This window comes from Lycorma delicatula, chromosome 10 (assembly GCF_047948215.1).
Source record: "Lycorma delicatula isolate Av1 chromosome 10, ASM4794821v1, whole genome shotgun sequence".
Classification (NCBI taxonomy): Eukaryota; Metazoa; Arthropoda; class Insecta; order Hemiptera; family Fulgoridae; genus Lycorma; species Lycorma delicatula.
Genome location: NC_134464.1, coordinates 38,370,071 through 38,393,158, shown reverse-complemented (window position 1 = coordinate 38,393,158; position 23,088 = coordinate 38,370,071). Strand labels below are relative to the sequence as shown.

The 23,088-nt window shown below is 29.2% G+C and overlaps 1 protein-coding gene across 1 annotated transcript; it reads right to left on the bottom strand.

The window, feature by feature from the left end:
* Positions 1-825: 825 nt before the first annotated feature.
* LOC142331453 (uncharacterized) lies at positions 826-21,499 on the bottom strand. The gene is made up of 5 exons (XM_075377373.1): positions 21,206-21,499; positions 20,694-20,787; positions 16,427-16,617; positions 13,343-13,522; positions 826-1,469 (listed from the first exon to the last, which is right to left on the bottom strand). The coding sequence occupies exons 1-5, from the start codon at positions 21,283-21,285 to the stop codon at positions 1,298-1,300; spliced, it is 717 nt and encodes a 238-aa protein (XP_075233488.1). The 5' UTR covers positions 21,286-21,499; the 3' UTR covers positions 826-1,297.
* Positions 21,500-23,088: the final 1,589 nt, after the last annotated feature.

Here is a 23,088-nt window from a genome sequence, read left to right as displayed (position 1 = left end):
ATTGAGGTAAGACTTTGAGTATGTAAATAGCTGTGTTCCCTTAAAATTGAATGAACATATTTGGGGAAATGCTAGTTATATAAGTGACATGTTTTAAGACCCCCAATGAAGTCTTAACTACTGAACTAAATTAGTTGTGGAATAATTGCAGAAAACTATATATTGTTTGTAAACCAAGTTTCTTTAATATATAGTAATTAGTTGCTAAATGTAAAAGACAAAATTTTGTACAAACAAAAAAAAAATATATATATTTTTTTGCATTCACTTTCTATCCACTTATCTAGATTTCTTTGTCACTTTCGTGTTATAATTTTGTATCAAAGTCACTCACTTTGATCAATTTAAACATACAGTATAGAAAAAAATAAAATCATGCTTTACTATTATCATTAATATTGGATTTTTATAATTATAGAAGTTTATAGGAAAATCTAAAGACAATAATAGATAAAATACAGTTAATAATTATTTGTGATGTTCAACTGAAATGTTCAACTGAAACTGATTAACCAAAAACAAGGTAAATGTATGAAGCCTAAGTGAACACAGCAAATCTGATTTCACTAAGAGGAGAAAGAGAAAATCTGAATTCCACAGGCAGCATTGTTTTCATTCACACTGTTGTTATACTGCTATCTTTTACAGTGTTTGAATAATAAATTTACCCGTACTTCTTTTGGCTTATCTGCATTTCACAGCTGATTATAATGTTTAGATTCTCAAAATATTTTAGCCCACTGCTTCATTCTGGAGTATAATGTTTAAAACAAATGTAAGGAAGGAAATAAGAAATCGTATGAAAGGAAGCTTTAATATAAACTCTGTTTTAATACTTATTTGTGTATTTATTAAAATAAATATTTTGTTTTAACTGCTTAATAACATTAAATACTTAAAGATATTCTAATCATTAAAATAGAAAAACAACCTGCCTTTTTACATACGGTTTACACTAAAATAATCAACAGTATAGTCAAAACTCTAAAGTTACTTTTTACTGTAAACATTGTAGATTATAAAGTATTCTTATACCTTATTAAAACTTCAAACATAATAATGAACAACTTCTGTTTCTTTATAATAATGAACAACTTCTGTTTCTTTAATTGAACAAAAATACCAACCAAATCATTTTTTTTTTCTAAATAAAAGTGAGTATAGTTCTTCATTGGTAACATTCTGTTTAAATGTAACTATAAGAATAAAACTTTTTTTACAATTATTTTCAAAACTTTTTCAGTAGATCATAAAAGCATACAGTGAAATATTGTTAATCATCTAAATATTTATGTTACTAGTTATTTTTATAATTTATATCAATTTTTTCTAAATTTTCGTTATGAGTTTTTTCAATTTCTGCTAAATTTTCTTCTTCAGTTCTAGAAGCAGCTTTTTCTCGAAGTTTTTGTAATATTGCAGCATTTTCCTTGCTAATTCTCAAACGTTCTTGTGTCATCAGTGAATTCCTATGATAAAAATTATGTTTTTATTTTATAAATATTAAATTATACTGTTGTAATGGTAAAAGCATTTTTTAAATTTTTATTAAAAAGTGAAATTGCTTCATAATTTAATTTACTTTTATATATATATATATATATATAATGGTAACCATATAATGTATAAAATGGTAACCATATAATGTATATATACATTATATGGTTACCATTTGGCTGGCCCAGTTCTTTTTTCATCATGGACACTGATCACAATTATTACATTTTCTCAGTAAATTTTGCAAATTGCCAATTGACTTACTACATTGCATTACAGTTTCTAGGTAACAGGGATCTTTATTACAGAGCATCATTCATAGCTGGTGGGATACTCAATTGCAGCACATTTTAAAATTATTATTAAATGATTAACAGAAACTACTTCTTTCTACCATTGCTAGATCCGTACTAAAGCCTGAATATTTGCATAAGTTATTTTGGGATAGCACTGGTACAATTACAATTTTCTGAACCTCCCTTAGGCAAAAAAAAAGAATTTTTACTATAGCCTATGTAACAGGATCATACACCAAAATCATTTCTTCTGATTACAGCATAATATGATAATCATTCCTGCTTTATATATATAGTAATGGGGTGACATGAAAAATAGATTGGGAAATAATCAATAAAAGAAAACTAGATTACTGAAAGAAAATAAATTTAATATTTAAAAGTAAGATGTAAACTATTATGTAATTTCATTGAGGAAGAAGACCCTGGAGGGAAGACATCCACCACCATGTGACAGATCTGACCATCGCACCACCCCTCTCTGTACTTAGCCCTTAGAGGCTTTACTGGAGGTCAAAAGCCTCATGACATATTCCAGTCTGACCACTGATGTGAATGCCACAAGCAACATTCTCATCAGTACTACGCTTAAAGCAACAATAATCTTAATAGGTCCTAAACAAGACCATCCAAGTAAGCTGACCTAAAACTCTAACCAGGCGAGGATGATCCCAACACACAAAACAGGCTCGTAACTGCCAGCCTCTCCGTGGCACGAGTGATAGCATCTCGGCCTTTCATCCAGAGGTTCTCTGGATTTGAATCCCGGTCAGGCATGGGATTTTCACACATGCTACAAATTGTTCATCTCATCCTCTGAAGCAATACATAACGAAAAAAATGCTCTTAAAATAAAATAAAATAAACAACAGAAATGAAATCGTAAGATCAGTAGCATTGAAATCCAGAAAACTGTTTATCTTGTAACATAGATCCTACTGGATCAGACTAAAAAAAGCTGGACTAGACATCCATAAGAATTTCTGGATTAGATCTTGCTTGTTCTAATTGTATATTAAGAACAATTGCTGTACATTTGTTCTTAATATTAATTACTGATATTAATTTGTTGTTCTTAATATTGTTCTAGTTACATATTAAGAACTAATGTACATTCTACCTCTTCATACAAGAATTAGAATGCTTTTATCATTTCAATTCTTGTATAAAAACTGAAACATGATGGTTCTTCCATTGCATCAATAAGTGAATTTTTATAATTTTTTTTCAATTTATTACTGGGGTAGGTGTAAAATTTTAAACTTGCACAATTGCCAGGAAAGTTCAATATTGTTGTCAGCTATTTTTTTAATATAATTAGTATATATATATTATTATTACATATATATTGATATCATGTGCTATAATCATTAACCACTATTCAATTGTCAACAACACGAACTGCATCCAACATTTAAAACTTCAGTAATCTACTTTGTTGAGCATGGTTTCCTGAAAACATTCTAGGTATTGTGGATCATTAGGTTGCAGAAAATGCAGTTTACTATTTACAGATAATAAGATATTCCTCTAGTAAAATATAACCATAACTAATTTTTTTTACATTTATACCAATCAAAATTTGCATTAATAACAGAAAAATTATTTAATATATTCTCTTGGTAATGAGTTAAAGAAATATTTTGTTGTTTGCTTTTTTATTAAATACATTATATAGCAGTTTATAAATGTATTAGCACTGTTAATTTTGTAAACAAGTATACAGTCATACCATGTTTAATGAAGAGGATATGTTCCATGAAATTACAGCATTAAATGAGACTTTGTTATCAGAGGTAAAAATATTATGGAATAGGAAATATTAAATATACAATATATTAAAAATATATTGTATATATATTAAAAAGATTTGAATCGCAAATTACATAATAATCACATATATGTTTAGGAAGAAATGTTATTTATTCCAAAACGATTTATTACTTGTACAATCACTACTTTTGAAAATATGAATCTAAAGTTGATTGTTAATGCTCCTTTTCTTTTTCATTTAATAGATTGCTTGTACAGACTTATTGCATTTAATACTGATCTTTTTAAAATAACACGTCGTCTTCCTAAATTTGGGTCATTTTCTGAAAAAAAAAATTTTAAGTGTTACCTACATCTTTTCAAATCTTTTGTTGTTAATATTTTTTCTGTAGGAACATCTAAAAATTGTCCTTTTTTTATTTTGTTATTCACAAGATTTTCTAATTCTTCAACTGAAAACTCATCTTCTGCATTTAATAAATTGTTTACATCTTCTTCACAAACATCTATGAATTCTATTAAATTAGATATGTGAATAACATCACTTTTAATCTCCTGAATTTTATATTCTTCATTTAGCATAGCTTGCAGCTGTAATTTGTGCTAAACTTCATTTAAACATTCTTGAGTGTAACTTCTTTCCAAGAACTATGAATATTTTCAATTGCATATTTAATAATAGTGTAGTTTTTCAAAAAGTTTTAACTGATAAAATTATTATTGGATAAATTAGATATTGGATTATCTCTTGGTGCTCTTGGATTTTTAGAATGATAAACTAAGAGCTTTAATTTAAAATTCCCAGCTCATTTGATCTAAAAAGTAACATTAAGTGATGATATTTGGCTGCTTTGAAACCTGATTATGGTTTTTTTTTAACAGAAATGAAGCTCTTCAACATTTCCTGAACAAACTAACTGCTTTTATCAATACTGAAACTAGATTTGGAGATTTCTTGTTCAAATATCTACTTTAATTGGAACTAAGTTCACTGGTCTACAATGTTTTATCTTTATTTATCCTTCAGTTTTCATTAAATAAAATTTTAAAAAGTAAGCAAAAAAATTGTAGAATTTGTTATATCAAGGCTTTAAACATAGGTAACGTTAAACAAGGTACGACTATTTCCTGGCCTTGTACTTACACACTGATCCTGGTAACAAATATACTGTTTTATGTTACATTATGACTGGGATTACTGCTTTGATCTTACAAAAAATTACATCCATTTAATTTATTTTGATACACTTCCTTTCATTTCGATCACTATTGTCAAGTGGTGTCAACCAGCACTGTTGTCCATTTAGTATTTTACACGTCTACCTTATGTCATATTCTTATTTCTCTTTATTTATGTACTTGTATCTATACTATTATATTAAGTAGAAGACTGTTTTTGTTTTATCAGGATAAACAAAAAATTAACTGATCAATCACAATCAGATTCTTACTAATGTTTCTTGACATAACTGACAAGGTTTTTAAGATATATTTCATCTCGAGAAAAAAACTACATATATATATATATAGTAATTGAGATTTGCCAGTTAAAGTAGTGGTGAGGTATATGAGCACCTCGTGGGAGGCTAGACAAATCATCACCATCAACTGGTAACAAATACGATGTCCCTGGGGTGCTGTTTTGGGAGATGCAATGGGGTGCCCTTATATCTTTGCAAACAATCATCCAATTTTCAAAATTCAAACAAGGTATTAAGGTATTTGTTAGTAGGCTGAAGGCTAACTTTTGCATCCATCAGGTGTATGTGTGTATATATATATATATATATATATATATATATATATATATAACCAAAGTTGGTCTGTTTGTGATTGCATCACACAAGAACCAGGTTCTTGTATATAAGTGATAGTCATCAGAATTCTGGCTAGTATAACTATATATTATGTCAAAATTTTATTCAATAAAAATTTGGAGATATAAAAAGACCAGATTAAGCCAAATTTGTGAACTTGTAGAAATGTAGTTTCAGAATACATTCCACATACAGAAAGAAAAGAAGCTTTAGAAATTGCTCAGCAAAATGTATAAAAACAGCCTCTTAATTTCTACAGGTCCCATTAAGTAATGGTGCGGTAATGTTTGTTTGAAACATACCTTTTCTGTAAAAATTTTTTTTTATATTATGTTTCATGCTTTTTAAATGCTGTAAGTAGTGTAGATGTTGATTTTATTTATTAAAACAATAAAAATTTATGCAGTATTTAAAAAAAATTTATATCTGTAATGTTAATAACATTACAGATATTAATGTTAACATTAGTATCACATATACATTCCACTACTTTTATCACAAAATAAAAATAGAATATCAGATAACTGAAAGTTAATTATAATTTATTAAATTTATAATAATTACTGTAAATGATATAGATACATTCTTATATCCATTTTCAATATGTTGTATTCTTACATTTAAATGCTTCAGTTTTCATTAATAAAATACATAATCAGTAAACAAAGAGAAATTTATCACAGGCATACAAGGAAAACCCACTGGATTGGATAATATATATGGTCTATATAAACATGAAACAAAACTGAATTTCATTAAGTCCAGTTCTACTCAATTTGTTGCCAAAAAACATTCATTAAATACATTTGTCGTATGTCATTTCCTCCTTTAATATCATTTATGAGACAGATAAGTTGACAGGTAAACAAACTAAGTGCATTTAACTGAAGATAGAAGAAATAAAATAAAAGTATCTGAAAGTGCAAGTGAGAAAATAAACAAAGAAGTGAATTGCTACCATATGCAAAAATGATATAATATATATATATTATATATAATAATATTGCATAATCAAAAATAACACAAACACATTTTTTCCTTACCTCTTAATACAATAAAAAATACTTCCTCCAGCAGATAAGGAATAACAAAGAGTGAAGGAAACAACTCAAAATGTTATTTTTTGAATAGGAGGATAATAAAAGGAGAGCATCAGTCTTATCTTTTTTTAAATGTTATGCATTTCTAAAGTTATTTTGAATGCCTTCAAACATGAAGGAAAATCTGAAATTTAAGATGGCTATTCTAAAAGAATAACTTGTAAATAAAATATCCCTAAACAAATTACTTACAAAAAATTAAATAAATTTTTCAAACAAGGAGTTTCATGATTTGAGGAAAAGTACAAAATAACATCTTTAGAGCACTCATTTATATTGAAGAGCAGAATAAAAAAATATTCAAAATAAAATGGCATTGCTGAGAAACCAGTGAGTCTTATACGAAAGGATTTTTGGTAAATTTAATTTCTGTTTGTTTAAATTCAAGTCAAATTAGGCTGCAATTATACAAATGGAGACTAACAACAAACAGCAGTTGCTGAGTGAGAAAAACATAACTTTTTTGTCTACTCTTTTTATTAGTAGTCTATTTAGTCAATTACAAATCCCATCATCAAGTGTCAGTGAACTGTACTGCTGTAAGAAATAAATTGTTTACAACCTTACTAATAAGACTGCTCAGTTAAACAATCCACATTGTTTCTACTGAACTGAAATCAATGATAAATGAAGTAGTGAGAAATATTTAGCTGCCTATATGAATATCTGATGAACCTGCCCAGGTTACTCAAGTGTCAGTGTTTTCTAATACTTATAGAAGCAGGATAAAAATAAGCAAGTGGCTGATCAAGATGTATATTGTTCAGTGATTAACAAAATTCTTTAGAAAAGATACACAGTTTTAAGCAGATTCAAGGAGGAGCACCATTGAATCTGCAAAAAAGTACATTCCTGAGTACTCAATGAAATACTAGTCTCATTGTGGCAATCCTCAGAAAGGCACACTCATATTCACAGAACAAGTAGTGTATACCATGTAAAACTGGTGAAATGCTCTGATATTATTTTTTTTTTAATTTGAAAGATTTGTTTAATTTATTAATAAGAAAGACGACCCCCAAATTCAATAAAATTAGGCGGCTGCTGGTAAGGAATTTTAGGTATTGCAAGACGAAACCAGGAATACTAGATTATAAATGCAAACACTCTTCAGAATAACAATTCATTAATGTCTTCAATGGCACAGATGAAAAATCTATTATAGGAAAACAAAATAAAAAAACAACTAGAAAGAAAGAAAACAAACTGAAGCAAATACCAAAGTAAGAATGAAATCAAAAGAATAAAGTGAAACAGCTGAAAGAAGGAATATAACACAGTACTATAGATATAAACTGAAGCATTTGTATGAAACACAGCTGGCAATTTCCATATAAACAATTCCAACATTTTTACAGCAACATTACTGAGCTAAATCTTTATAGATTCTTTTTCAAATTGTAACACTTGAGATGATGTCCAAAAGTTTACAGTTACTCAATTCATAAATATTTTTAATTTATTTTCTATAGTTACTATAATTTATGTTAATAAGATTCTGCAATATTTTAATTTAATTTAAAAAATTTACTTTGTGGCCGGACATAGTGGGTTTTTCTTGTAAGCCCACAATATTATGTAATACAATAAGTTCATAAATATTACTGTTGAAAAATTAATAATTATTCATGATAATAAACTAATTATAATTACTTATAAATCCACACATTTAACACTGCAGGATAAACACTGAACCAATAACTTCATTAAAAACGAGCGATACAAAACTGTGAACGAATAACAACTCTACAACAAAACATCTTTTTTTGAATTTTTTTTACTTGCACAGTAAAGTCTGTAATAAATAAGAAGTAAATAAATGTAGTTTATAAGCATAATATAGTGTTATTTGGTTTTTTAATTACACTGAATTTACTTCTTTTTTTTTTTTTTAATTAAAAAATATATTTTTTTTGTAACTAAATGTTTTTAATAAATTTTACAATTTTAACTGAAAATATGCAGTGACTTTTGCACATAAATCTTTTTTCAAAATGGCCACCAATCAGTAAGCTGAGAGAGGATCATTTTAAAATGACCTCACTAATTCTAGTAATTATTGAATTTAATTTTACTATATAATTATTATATGCCTCATAATACCTGATTTAAATAATAATTTTTCAATACATAAATGTGGAATCCACTCACAATATCTAGACCTTTTTGCAAATTCTACTCAGGATTTGTGGATTTTCATCTGATGTTTCACTAATATAAATTTGATTTTATAAGTAATGAAATTCTGGCCTACTCAGTAAGTATTTCAGCAACTTGTTTTTCTTTCTTTTTTTTTGTACAACTCTTGGATAGCATATTGAGTTTGGCAGTTTCACAGTCAAGGTGGGTCACCACTTCACTACTCCAATAAAGAAGCAGTTGCTCGTGCTGAACACCAGGGTGAGAGCTTACCCAATCACAATTGTGCTTATTCAAGGAAGAAGAATAAAGGATAATAAAAGAAGGGGAAATGATAAAGTAAAGGAGATGGAAAATTGATTCACAAAAATGCCTATGAACTAGTTCATACCAAAGGAATACATGAAAATGTTTCTGGATCATTCAGATAATTATGTTACACTTAATTTTAATACGAGGTTGCCCATAGAAAATTACATACAAATTTATAAGATTAGCTTTAACAACTTCATAGTTGAGCAAGAGTGAGAATTCAAAATACTTATTAAATAAATTGTAAATTTGAAGTTTCAAACCAAATTTTATAAATAAAACATTTTTAATAACTCACTTCAAAACATTTTCAGTTGCCCTTGTGACCATCTTCATTGACTAAATTATTCCTAAAACCTTTAAAATAAGAAATAATTCATTCAACTGTACTTTACTACAATTTATGAAAAACTTAATCATAATGTGTCCTACAAGCTTGGCTTACTCAATAAGTATCTCAGCCACTAGTTTTCTCTTTTTTTTTGTACAAATCCTGGATAGCATATTCAGTTGGCAGTTTCACAGTAAAGGTAGGTCACCACTTACCTACTCTAATAAAGAAATAATTGCTCATGCTGAACACCTTTTTGCTCTGGAATCACGATTCTTTAACAGCATTCATGATTTAGGGAATAACCATGACTATCCGATCACAGATATATATATGAAGAGTAAGGTGCTTGACCAACCTTCATGTCTTTAATTAAGAAACATTCTAGACCAAGTGTGAGACTGGCTAGTGACAATTATAATCAATGAGTTAATACTTCCAGTAATTTTCAGTGAATAAAATTACAATAATAATAGTGATCAATTCAATAATAAGACAGACAGAAAAAATTTAATTGTTTGACCTTTTGGAGTATGATCAACTTAGTAGAAGTAAAATTAAAAGAATGTAAGTAAATAATAATAATAATTGTTAACAATTATTTTTGTACATTACCCAAACAATATCTTAGTTAAATGCTTGTTGAAACTTCCTGTCACCTTGGCCAAACTTTTGGTGATAGTGCTTTAGTAGTGCTATTTAATACATTCTATAGTCTCACATGAAATGATAAAAAATAAACAAAAACAATTGGCGTTACTGAAAAGGCTTTAAAAAAGTAATGCATGGACAACAATTTTAACTGGGGGAATTTGCTAAGCTCCCTTTTTTATTTGAAATTTAGTACAAAAATTTGAAGCTTGTGTGTAAGAATATGAAATATAACTTTTGTAACACATGAAAAATGCCTTGTGTGACCAGGATACTAACTACTTTCTAAGAAAAAAATTAGATTATACTTTTTGAAAGGCCTAACTGATTATGAAAAATCAATTTTTTTATTACTAACTTTAAGTAATACTAAAAAAGACTAATTTATATTTAATTCATTTCATAGATTACACAATTGAATTAATTAAAAAAAAAAAAAACATCTTGCACAGTAATAAAGAAGGACCTTTCTGATGATTTTCTTCTTTTGGAGTTTTCAAACTGTTACATTAAGATATAAAAAACAACACATAATATGTTGTAAAAAAATTTTACAAGTTGTTAGTTTCACATTTTCAGATTTAATTTTGCATTGGTGATTTGTATTATATTTTTTAATTTAAAATATACTGTTAACTAAAGCATTCCAGGAAAGTCCTACAACTGGATTGTTTCTGATGCACGGCTTACACACACATCTTAATCTAAAATATTTATATTTTTATTTAAAAATATATTTTTTCATTTATTTAATTCAGTGATTCTAACTAAAGCATGTGGACATGCTGTATTTAATTCACGTGGATGTGGCAGTACTAGCAGTGGCAGTTGGCACTAACTAAACTAATTTCACAACTTACATAGAATAAACCAGCCATAACAACAGACTGCATGCATGCACAGTTACTACCAATAATTTATTGTAACACGTCCATTTGATATCCTATTCCGTTTAGTTTTGGTAAAGAAGCAATTAATAAAACATGGAACATGATTAAGGTGAAGCTCCAACTATGAAGTGCATGCCAAGATGCTGCAAATTTATTAAGGGACACACAAATGAGCATGATGAGAAGGGCAACACAATCCCATAACATATTCAAAAACATGAACATACCAAACGGAACAAATATTATTTATTAGTTCTAAACTTACAAATGGATTGCCACAAATCTTTATGACCTTTTAATAAAACTAATATACCAAATCGGTTTCATTCAATGTAAAAATAAAATAATTAGTTGATGAAAGGGGTTAAGAAATGAATGAAGTTCATAAATATAGATCCAGGAACATTTCAAAATCAAATAAAATACTAGTTTAGTAAATAAGAGAAAAATTCAAACAGGCGCTATCAAACCAGGAAACTTTTATTTAAGAGTTCACTTTCATAATTCATTTCCTTTGACATTATTCAGCTTAAATGCATCGAAATCAAACAAAATCACACACCACTGCCACAAGGCCCCCCATAAGAGATAAAAATGTGTACACAAGTTCAACTTGAGACACATCTTTATCTCAAAAACAACACATTTCAGGAAAAAATGTTTCTTAAAAGTTTTTTCATTTCAAGGGGAAAATACATTCACAAACTATGTTGTCCTTGATAAGGTCAAATAAAGGTAATTTCAAAGTAAACGTAATTTTTTTAAATAGGAACCTATATTTTTGATTGCAAAATCGAATTCTTTACAAAAAAATTTCATTTCAGACTTTTTTTCTGTAACTGATAGTTTTATTCATCTTCAAAAATACTAGGCCTATAAATTGGTGTTTTTAATTTCATTAAGCCCAGCCCAGCTGATGCGTTACATCCAGCTGATGATGTTAAATTTTAATTAAAAACCAATCAATGGTAATAATAACACCAAAAAACTTTTTAAAATAGCCTAAAAGTGAAGTTCAATGACATTTGTATAAGTAAACACATATTGTCAGTGCCTTCAATTTTTTTTTACTACTTTGTTACTCGCCAACTATTAGCAAATATTAAATTAATTAGTTTTTATTTATTGGAAATTATGGAATAATTTACAACTAGAGAAAAAACTGAGGTAATTCTGCTTTATGGGGAATGTCACTGAAATGTTGATCAGACAGTAGCTTCGTATGCTCTACAATTCCCTGGCAGAAATACTCCAAGTTGTGCTTCTGTGTACAGAATTGTAAAACAGTTTAGTGACTCTAGAAGTGTGGAGGTCAAAAATAAGAACCGTCAAAATACTGTGACAGCAGAAAACAATGAAATAGTGGTGGTTGCAAGAGTCATTGTAGGTTCTCTTGTTAATTCAAAAAATAATTTCACGTGACTCCAGGATATCAAAAACCAGTGTTCTGAGAATATAAAACACCTGAAATTCCATCCGTACCATATTTCACTGCATCAGGAATTGCATGGCGATGACTTTGAATTAAGAGTAGCACTTTGTCGATGGGCGTAATTTATGTAGAGTAAGGTGTAATTATTTTAAATAAAGAGCATTAAAAAAGAATTTTAAATATCACTGATTCATTAAACCAAATATTTTCATAGAATCGACAACTTAACTGACCCAAAGCATGCAACACATGTAGACTATGTACCGTACCGGTATGTACTATCTGATTAAAAAATTCATTAAAACAAAAATGGATTTTATTTAGGTTAATCCTTAAATTGATTGGTTTTTATTTTATTTAAAATTTAACATCAGCTGGATGTAACTCTTAATCATTCTAAACGTATTCAGTATGTTTAAACTGTATCAAATACTTATTTTCATGTGATTTTCTCAAAAGAAAAGTTAGCTAAATCTTAAAATTAAACATTTTAGCACAATTTAACCTTACAATCACCTCACAATCCTACCACCAACTTTTCCTAACCTCACAATCTTTGCCTACTTATAAGGAAAATATCAATAAAAATTCATTAAACCAACTTAATAATGTTTCTTGCCATAAGTATTTTGTATAATGTTGTTTACTTACAGTAAACATCTGCCTAATCTTTCAGAACCTTTTAATGATAGTTTCATGTATTCTCCTGATATTCAATATTCATGGATGAGCAGACATTCTTGTACGCATTCTCAAATGACTGCAATCTTTGATATATAACAACAAAAAATATGTAAATACATATAAATTTAAGAAAATAAAAACCACAGCACACTGCATCTTTTACAACTTGATGTTTCCACAGCACCTGGAATGTCTCATGTTGTTGGCATTAGTTAATGATTAATAAACCATGCAATCTATAACACTTAAAAAAAGTTCGCTAAAAACACTCCCATTACAAAATTGTTAAGTGAAGACTTTCATCAAGCTACTTAAAATAAAATGCACAAAGAACAAAATTTGCATGTACTTAGAAATTAAAGGATTCAGATATAAAATCAATATTTAATTAAGATTATAAAATAAACTGGAAATACTCACTTAATAGTAATTATCTGTACCATTCCACAAAAAAATGAAAAACCTAATAGAATAAGAAATAAAGTTCCATTAGACAAACGTTTAATTCCTTTTATACCATAATAGCGATTATCATCAACTTCATCAGCATTCATAAATTCTCCCTTTCTGTTATGATAAAAACTTGGATCATTGTACATCCTAAAAAAGAACAAATATTTTTTCTATTTTTTAATAGAAGTTGTAAAAATACTTAAATCATGAAACAATATTGAATTTAGTCAGTAATAATAGTAACATGAAAAATAATTATTGTAAAAAAAAGCTTTTCTACAACATTTTCCATTTGCCTGAGAACTAGGCAACTTAAAAACCATTTGGGAGTTTTCTGTTTTACTTAATTCAAATATCTTTTACTGGAGTACTAGATTCCCAGCCAGCTATTAACCCTTATAGGTTTTAAAGTGCTGAATATCCAACCAAACTTTCATTGACAATAAATCTGGGATGTTGAAAAATTTCAAATTTAAACAGGTCAAGTAATATTTTTCTGTGACATGCGGAATAAGGCATTGTCATGCAAAATGAAAAAACTTGTATAACAGTCATGGAACATTTTTTTTTAAATTAAGTTTTTTTTTCATTATTTCAGAGTAAGTTTTATATTTGGTTGCACATTTCACAAATTCTGTCCCTAGAATTTCCTTGTAGTTCCAAATGACATCATTCTTCAGTATGATAACTGTCCACTTGAATTCTTTTGCTTGTTACTTAGAGTGCATTTAGTATCTTGTCACCAACCTCTAACAATGCTCGTCATTCATAAAACTATTAATATCAAAACACCACAATTATCAATGGATTTTTACTGGTAGTTTGTTCTTCTGCTTGAAAAAATAAAATACAACACACCAAACAGTTGGCTAGAATGAGGTGCGATCCAAAATTAACAGCGATCAGTAACAAAATGAGAACAGTTGAAAAAATGAAAAATCTATTAATGGTTTCAAATAAATATAAATTTATTTTATTTTTCTACATAATCATCATTTCAATCCACACATTTTTTTGATATCATGAAGCATGCAAGCTTCTTCAAATACAATGCATAAAATTCCACTACCTGGGATTGTAGCAACTTTTGCACTGAGATTTTCAACTCTTCACTTTCCTCGATCGTTGAGATGCGAGCCAGTTTTTGCAATGTAGGAAGAGCAAAGAGATTATAGTCACTGGTGTGAGATCAGGACTGTTAAGCGGATGATAAAAAAATCTCCCGTTTGAATTTTTCAATTGTTTCTGTTGTGCAAGCAGCCATGTGTGGACATGCATTATCATGAATAATAACAATCCTTGATTTCAGCATTCCCAGTTGTATGTTTTGAATGGCACTGTGCAGTTTAGAAAGTGTTTCATAACAGACTTGTGATGTGATGGATGTTTCTGGTTCCATGAAATCAATTACAAGCACACCCTTTTGATCCCAGAATACAGTTGTCATGATTTTCCTTTGAAAGTGGGCTTGTTGAATTTTTTTCAGAGTAGGTGAATCGGAATGATGCTGCTGCGTAGACTGTTGTTTTGTCTCAGCCATGATGTATGAAATCCACATTTCATTACCAGTAATGATATAGGAAAAAAATTTCTCCCTCATGTTTAAAGCGGTTGAGAAAAGCACATGCAGATCATCATTCTGTGATCATTGTGAGTCCTTTTCAACATTTTTGGCACGCATCATGCTAACAGTTTATATGAAATCCGGGATTTTTAGTCCAGTTCTCAACAATGTTGTCTTGGAAACGTCTGGAAATTCTACAGAAACACTGCTAATAGTAGCGACGATTTTTTCTCACTTTTGCATTCACACAATCAACGAGATCATCAGTCTGGACACTAGATGTCATTTCTATGTTTGTCGTGAACATCTAAATGGCCTTCCTTAAACTCAACATCATTGTCTCACATTTCCTTCATTCACTGAGTCAAGCCTGTTCATACAGTTGATAGAAATTTCAAAAGCATTATGTTCTCTTGCATTTAGAAATCTAATCACTGATCAAACTTCACAACTGCCAGGATTTGTTATTACGGCATTCATTTTAACACACTGTCTCACAAAGGCAAACAACAATGAACTGACAGCAGAGTATGCGGTTACATACTCGACGGACCCCACTTGTACTTGTAGATGAGTAATGATAAATACTGTTTTTCAGTTTTCGATACACCATCCACTATTATGAATCATCATTAAATCAATTTTATCTATGATCGATTGCTCAGTTGAAGGAGATATCAGTTTATTTCTGAAAGCTAACAACTCTTGATATGAATTCAAGAACAATAGTTAGTTCATTGAAGATTAAAAGAAATTACTCCATAAGAAAAGACTAACATTCTATTGTCACTAACTTGAAATCAGTTCATCTGCTGGTCCTACAATTTAATTTTTTATATCTAATCAGATCAGCTTCCAAAGAGAATGACTTCCAGAACATCATTTGAATGAATCAATCAATTATTAATGTTCAAGCAAGTTAAGGCAGATATATATATATATATATATATATGTGTATATAAATATATATATATTTTTGTATACTGTAGAATACCAAAGTAGCCAGTTAACGTAGGTGGAATGTGAGTTGCTTCTTTAAAGCATTGGAAAATGTTGCTATAGAATGGTTTCACATGTCTGAGCTGCACTCTGTCCAGTGTAGAACACTGTGCGGTCAGACCTTTATTTTGTATATTCCAAGGGCAACGAGATAGTTATGTGAATAATAGTGTTTTGTGATGGCTAAATTGTATCAAGCTTTTTTTAATTTCTAAGTTATTATTATAAAATAATTTTTATGTATATAAATGATGTATTTTTGATTTTGTACATTATGATCTTTGGATTGCACAATTGTTTTTTGTGGATCATGTTCTAATAGCTTCAAGTATATGCGAGATTGGATGGTTTAAGAGTGAATAGTATGTGAAAATTTAGAAAATATATTGTGAAGTAAAGAAAAAAATGTTTGTTTCTGTGTACATATTCAGCTGTAAAATTTGAATTAACTAAACTATTTTTTGTTATCTATACAAGTACACAATTACCTTCTATACTCAGTGTTGTAATAATGATCTCTATATAACACACTTCTTATTCTTTTGTTTTCATCTAAATAAGCAATAGAAGCATCGTACTTTTTTCTAGTTTGAGGTTTACTTAAGACATTATATGCTTCATTAATACGCTGAAATTTGTTATGCAAAGACTCATCATTTTTATCACGATCTGGATGATTCTAAAAACAAATAAATATATATAAAAATAGAGTATCCACTTACCAACAATTGTGAGAATTAATTATCCACGTGCTTTCAGATTATTCCTCAATCATCATGGATTACTGATTAATTATGAATTTTATCTTTGTGCATATAAATTTTTATAAATAGGAATTAAAATGAAAATAAAATTTAAAATTATTACGTTCATAACTCTAGAAAATTGTGATTTGAAATAAATTGGTATGACAAATTGTTCATTCTCAATTAGATTTAAAGAACATAACAATAGCATAAATAAAAATAATAAAGATTGGTCTAACTTTGCTTAACACATGATACAGAATGGACATAATTACAATCTAAACAATTTTTTTGAAATATTGGAATACAATATTAAAATTCATAAAACTTAGTAATAATATTGGAGAAATTTCATACATATATGAATAATACTAAACTTATAAATGAACAAATCAGATTTGATAATATTTTATTCAAGCAAATTATACAATAATTATTAATTATTAGGTTGGCTAATTTAATTTATACTGCATAACAGCTGTTAACATCTTACTGACAAGACGTTTTTCTTTTAACGTTGACTTATTTTAACTATTAACAATCAACTGTTATGAACATAATAATTTTATTTTAATTCCTATTAATAAAAATTTAAATGCACTACTATAAAATTCATAATTAATCAGTAATCCCTGATGATAGAGGAATAATCCTAAAGCGCTTGGATAATTAATACTCAGAAGTGTTGGTAAGTAGATACTCTATTTTTACATAAATTGTATAATGCCGACATTAAGAAAATTAAACCTAAATAAATATATATTTAAAAAAAAACACCAGTAATAATTCACTAACTGTACTAACTCAATGAAGAACATCAGTTTTCTCTAAAAACTTAAGATTATCAAATTAAGCTAATTTTGAATTATACGTGAGCGAGTAAAACTCCAGCTTAAATTAGTTTTTTTGATAAAAACTTTTTCCAGCTGATAATCCATACTATAATATGAACTATCGATTATTTGTAAGGTTGTATTTCTTTAGACTGCCATTACTCTATGCTTTCCATGTTCTAAAATGATAACTCTTTTGTGTTTCCTCTTTGTGTTTCCATTGAAAAGCGATCCTAACTTGTGAGAAATTAATTAACCTCCAAATATTTGAAAAAAAATTATGTACATCAAATAACATTATTGTTATTTATTTGTTGTTTTTATATTAGGATTCTAGAAGTCTACAATTTAATATATTGATTTTATCTATTAAAAAATTTGCATAAAATAAAAAATGTTAGTAATTAAATCATAACACGAGTACTACATTTTCAAAAATTTGAAAATTTAAAATTGCTAGTCAGTCCATTCTTATTTTTTGTTCATACTGAACACGGCTGGCCAGTTGGTGTAGCAATTTTCTGGCCTAGACTAACTGCTCTTTGGTTCAATTCCTAGCAAGACTCTGGCATTTCTTCACCTATAATTTCATTCTTTTTGTTACAGAGTATGCAATATATAGAATAAGTGAGGTGTAATAGTAAAATAAAAAATGTATTCACAGTACCGTTTTAATAGATATAATTTTTTTGTTTTAATTTAATTAAATATTCAGTTGGATTATAAAGTTTTATATTTTTCCTAATTTTTTTTTAATCAGAAATGATGTACTTTTTTAAATTTTGTTATTTGTAATAGCTTTAGCTAAAATTTCTTAAATATTTTTAATTTTCTTTACTAAATTGAATATGTAAATATTTTTTAAACTTATTTTTAATATGTTGGTATTAGTAATATGTTGGTATGTAACTCCAGATGAAAGCTGGGTTAATAAACAGACTTGTATTGGAAATGAAGTCTTCATAACTGCCATGTAATAGACAAAAATGAAGTATACCAAATAAAATGTTATTATAACAACATATATGGCAAACAAGGTGAAAATTTAAAACATGATTTATTGAACATAAAAGGCCATATAAATAGGAAAAAAAAGATTCAAATTACGCCACTCATTTGCCAGAAAAAGGATACATTCCCAATGAAATGATAAAATCCATGAAAATATTACATTATGTAGAAAAAGGAAGCATTTAAATAATCTAGAAAACACAGTAATATTCAACCTAGAAATTAAAAAGGACAACACATAATTAGCAAACAAACAAACAAACAAACATTCAGTCTTATATAATGTTTAAAATCTAAAATTGTTAGAATCTGAATAATTAGATTCAACAAAATATATAACCATTAAAGGAGGAGGGTCAAACCAGAAGAGGCCATGTCAGTAGGGATGGGGAGTGGGAGGAGCTTAACATCGCTACTTATTCGATGATCCCTGCTCAGGATGATCAGTTCTAAAATTAGTTTTTTTTTATTATGACGGTACTCTGAAATGTATCAACTACAAATATTAGTGACAGTGCTAGGAAGAGCAGAAAATAAAACTCTAATCAACCATGTGATAGAAGATGCTTACAATTACCCCTGCTTGGTCTAAATAGGGCACTAGGATGGGCATACTTCCACCCATTAAAATAAATATAAAAATGAAATGAGTTTTGAAATTTGGATCACAAAGCAAATGGGAAAAGGGAAATAAAGGAGTACATATTGGGAAAATAGGGATGGGCAAAGGTGAAGAAGGGGAATAAAATGAAAATTTTAGTTATGTTTTACGAATTATGCTACAGCGATTTGATCATGATGTAGGAAAAAAGAATTCAGTGATGTATAATGTAAGCAAATGAATACACAAAGAATAGAGACCCAGTACATGTTGATTAAAGGTTTCGTTAAGAGGAAAGAAATGAACAACTGACAAATTTTGTCCAGTTTCTCTACATTTTTTTTATAATAAGGCTGAGTTTTGCAAAACATTAATTATTATTTAATGAAACAGAGTCAAACACTTCAGTTTTGGCTTAGTTTTTATATTAAGTCAGTTAAATTTTAAAGTTCTTGTTGATAATGGAATTAAAATTTAACCTGTATGTTTATAAATATAGAAATTACTATTACATCATCAGTTAAATAAAATGGTAATAAGGGTGTAAATATTGGAGGAAGGAGGATAGACAGTGCGTTAGGTTCGCTGATGACATGGTGAATGAAATGTTGAGAAGAATAAATCAAACCTGCGAGGTGTATGGGATGAAGATAAATACAAAGAAGATAAAAAGTATGATAATTTGTAAATCAACCAAAAGGGCAACGATTAGGATTGGGGGAAATAAACTTAAGCAAGTGGCATCCTTCAAGTACCTGGGGGTGCATCATTTAAGGAAGATATGAAGTGTGATCAGGAAGTTAAAATACGAATTGCAATGGCAAAGGAAGCATTCAGCAAAATAAGGAGAGTGCTATATAGCAAACTAGATCTGCAACTAAGGAAAAAACTTGCGAAATGTATTGTGTGGAGTATGGCTCTTTATGAGGCAGAGACATGGACTATTAGGAAGGGAGAGGAGAGAAGATTAGAGGCCTTTGAAATGTGGGTTTGGAGGAGGATGGAGAGAGTTTGGAATGAGGAGATGCTTCGTAGAGTGGAAGAAGATAGGGCGATTATTGAAATAAAAAGAAAATGCAGTTGGTTGGGACATTGGCTGAGACATGACTGCCTGTTGGCAACGGCATTGGAAGTATTTGTAACGAGGAGGAAAGCAAGAGGTTGGAGATGAATGAAAATGATAGACAATATAAAAAAGGGGTTCGATACCAACGGGTGTCGAATGGGCAGAGTCCCGTCTGTCAAGCTAATTTGGATTCATATAAAAAACCAGTAAAAGAATATAAAAAGGGAAGTAAGTTACTATAAAATAAAACGGATGGCAAAGAATCAAGCAGAAAGGAGGGCGGCCATGTGAAAACCTGCCTTTGGGCAAAACACTTATTATTAAATCAAATAATATTCTTTTCACTGATTAAGATGACTATGCCATATTAATTTTTGTTATGTTTTCCATTATTAAACATTTAACATAACATGTATATTAATTTCAGAAAAAAATAAATACATATTCTATGTTAAAGAAGATGATATAAAAGTATGACAATTTTCATTTTATATTTACCTCTTTACAAAGCTTTAAATAAGAATCTCGAACTTCTTTTTGAGTGCAGCTAGGTTTCAAGTTAAGAACTTCATAGTGAGTTAACAAAAGACATCTGAAAATAAATTGGCACAGCTTGTATATCAAACCTTAATTATGAATAAACAACAGTTAGTTTGTTTACAACTATATAAAACTAATACAGTGTACATATATGCTATTATTATTGTGTTAAAAGTTTCTTATATAAAATAGTTCAGGGCATCAGTCCTACTTTAACATGGTGTTAGTTAATATGGTAGAAAAATAAGTTTTATACTGTCATTACAATTTATATTAATATCATCCTTAACTGCAACCCTCATCCTTTAACAAATTTTCTTGCAACAAAACATAACCTTTATTACATAATATCTTTTTCTCTCGATCATTTCTTTTAGATTCTCCACGTCTCTGAACTTTTATATTACTTTGAGGAAAGAAAAACAGGTTACGTTATAAAGAACTTAAATACCTCTACCTGTTTAACATACCTTGAAAAACAGATATTCCTATAGCAATAACAGATAACGTTAGAAAACTTTCTGCTATTATCGAATCTTAAAGAAAGCATATCTAACTAGTCAAGGACGATAAGAAAGAAAGTAATGTAGATACCCGACAGTTTATAGTTTACTTTCATGTAGACTTAAGTGGTTGAAATTGTATAAATTTATAGAAATAAATCAATTAATGGAAAAATATATAATTATGTGAAACTTGTGACATGTTTGTGTAATAAATTGTACTTATTGAAGGTTAAGGTTGTGTTTGCAAGCAACAGCTGACATTTGCCAACTGTCAAAATCATTTACGTATAGGATTGCTAATTAATTTCTATTACAATTTTAATTAAAGTGTTTCTATTCATATTTTTAATTGTTCTAAAAATATATACATTAACGTATTCATAAAAAAGTAATACTTAAAAATGTATTATATAAATATATCTTTTACAAGATAAGTACATGGCAGCAACAACATATTATTTTATTCTTGAAAGTTATGTAGCAATACGTAAATGAAAAACAAAAACAAATTAAATCTTAGTAAATTAAGTCTAAAAAACAAATAAACTCGTTCCGTGAAACAGGTTTTTTAAAAAAATTAATTGCGTATGTTATCAGGAATACTGAAATCTATCTGCAATGACCGCCAATTACGTTTACCTGCATTTTAAATACCGGGTGATTCAAATTGGACTTCACGACTTTAAAAGCATATAAAAATTTAATTAGATAACTACCAAATTCGATTGAGGTTTCATTTCATAGCAAAATACGGCAAGTTCTGACTCAATTCATTAGTACCGAATTCAGCCACCAGCGACGTCACTTTTTTCCTACTCCCTTAAGCCGAACATACCATGAAGAAAAGCTCAGCCCTAAGGAGCCTCCCCACCTACCGACAGTAGGTCCGGCATGGCTGGCAGGCCCTCCGACGGTTGTATCTTTTACATACCTGCCTCTAATCCCCAGGGAGGAATAACCGAGTTCGAATACGTCCCCCCCCCCCCCCCCAGAGATTGGGACTCGGGTCTTTTCGTATGCCTGCCTCTAACCAAGCCCGACTACGTCGCCCCCAGAATCCCACCAGGTGGCCAAGACTCGGTTTTTCTTTTATCCCCACCTACTCACTGTTACCAGTGTTAAAAATGGATATTTTATGGTAGGGAACCAACTATTAGGCATAAAATTTACTCTTGGTAACAAACCTTCTTTTGCATGTTAACAAGAAACAGGTTGTTAAATATACAAAATCACCAGGATGTCCACGCGTCCCCGAAGCTGTTGTGGTACAACTAACAGAAAGCTTTACACATAGTCCGAAGAAATCATCTAGATGTGCGTCAACATACGACTAGCATTCCACAAATGACTGTTTGGCTCGTATTACTTGAACGAATGTATTTTTTCTGGGAATCACCATTAGGTATTACTTCAAAGGTTGATATGTATCAGTGTAAGTGAATTGTAGTCTTATACAGTTTCAGGTCGACCATTTCTGAGATGTGTGGTTAATTAAAACCCAACCACCCAAATAACGGTATTCGTGATCTAGTAGTCAAATCCGTATAAAAGTAACTGCCTTTACTAGGATTTGAACGTTAGAACTGAAGATTTCAAAATCAGCTGATATTCGAAGACGCGTTCACCACTAGACCAACACGGTGGTTGAACGACTGCATTTGGAGCCATACAAACTAACCGTGGTTCAACAGATTACAGATGACGACAAGTTGCTCGGCTGCAGTTTTGTGTGGAAATGATGGATAGAATTATCGACAACGGTAAATTTTTAGTGATGAGTCAACGTTTCATATTTTGGGTTTCTGATAAACAACGTTTGACCAAGTTCCTAGCAACACTTGTTAGTT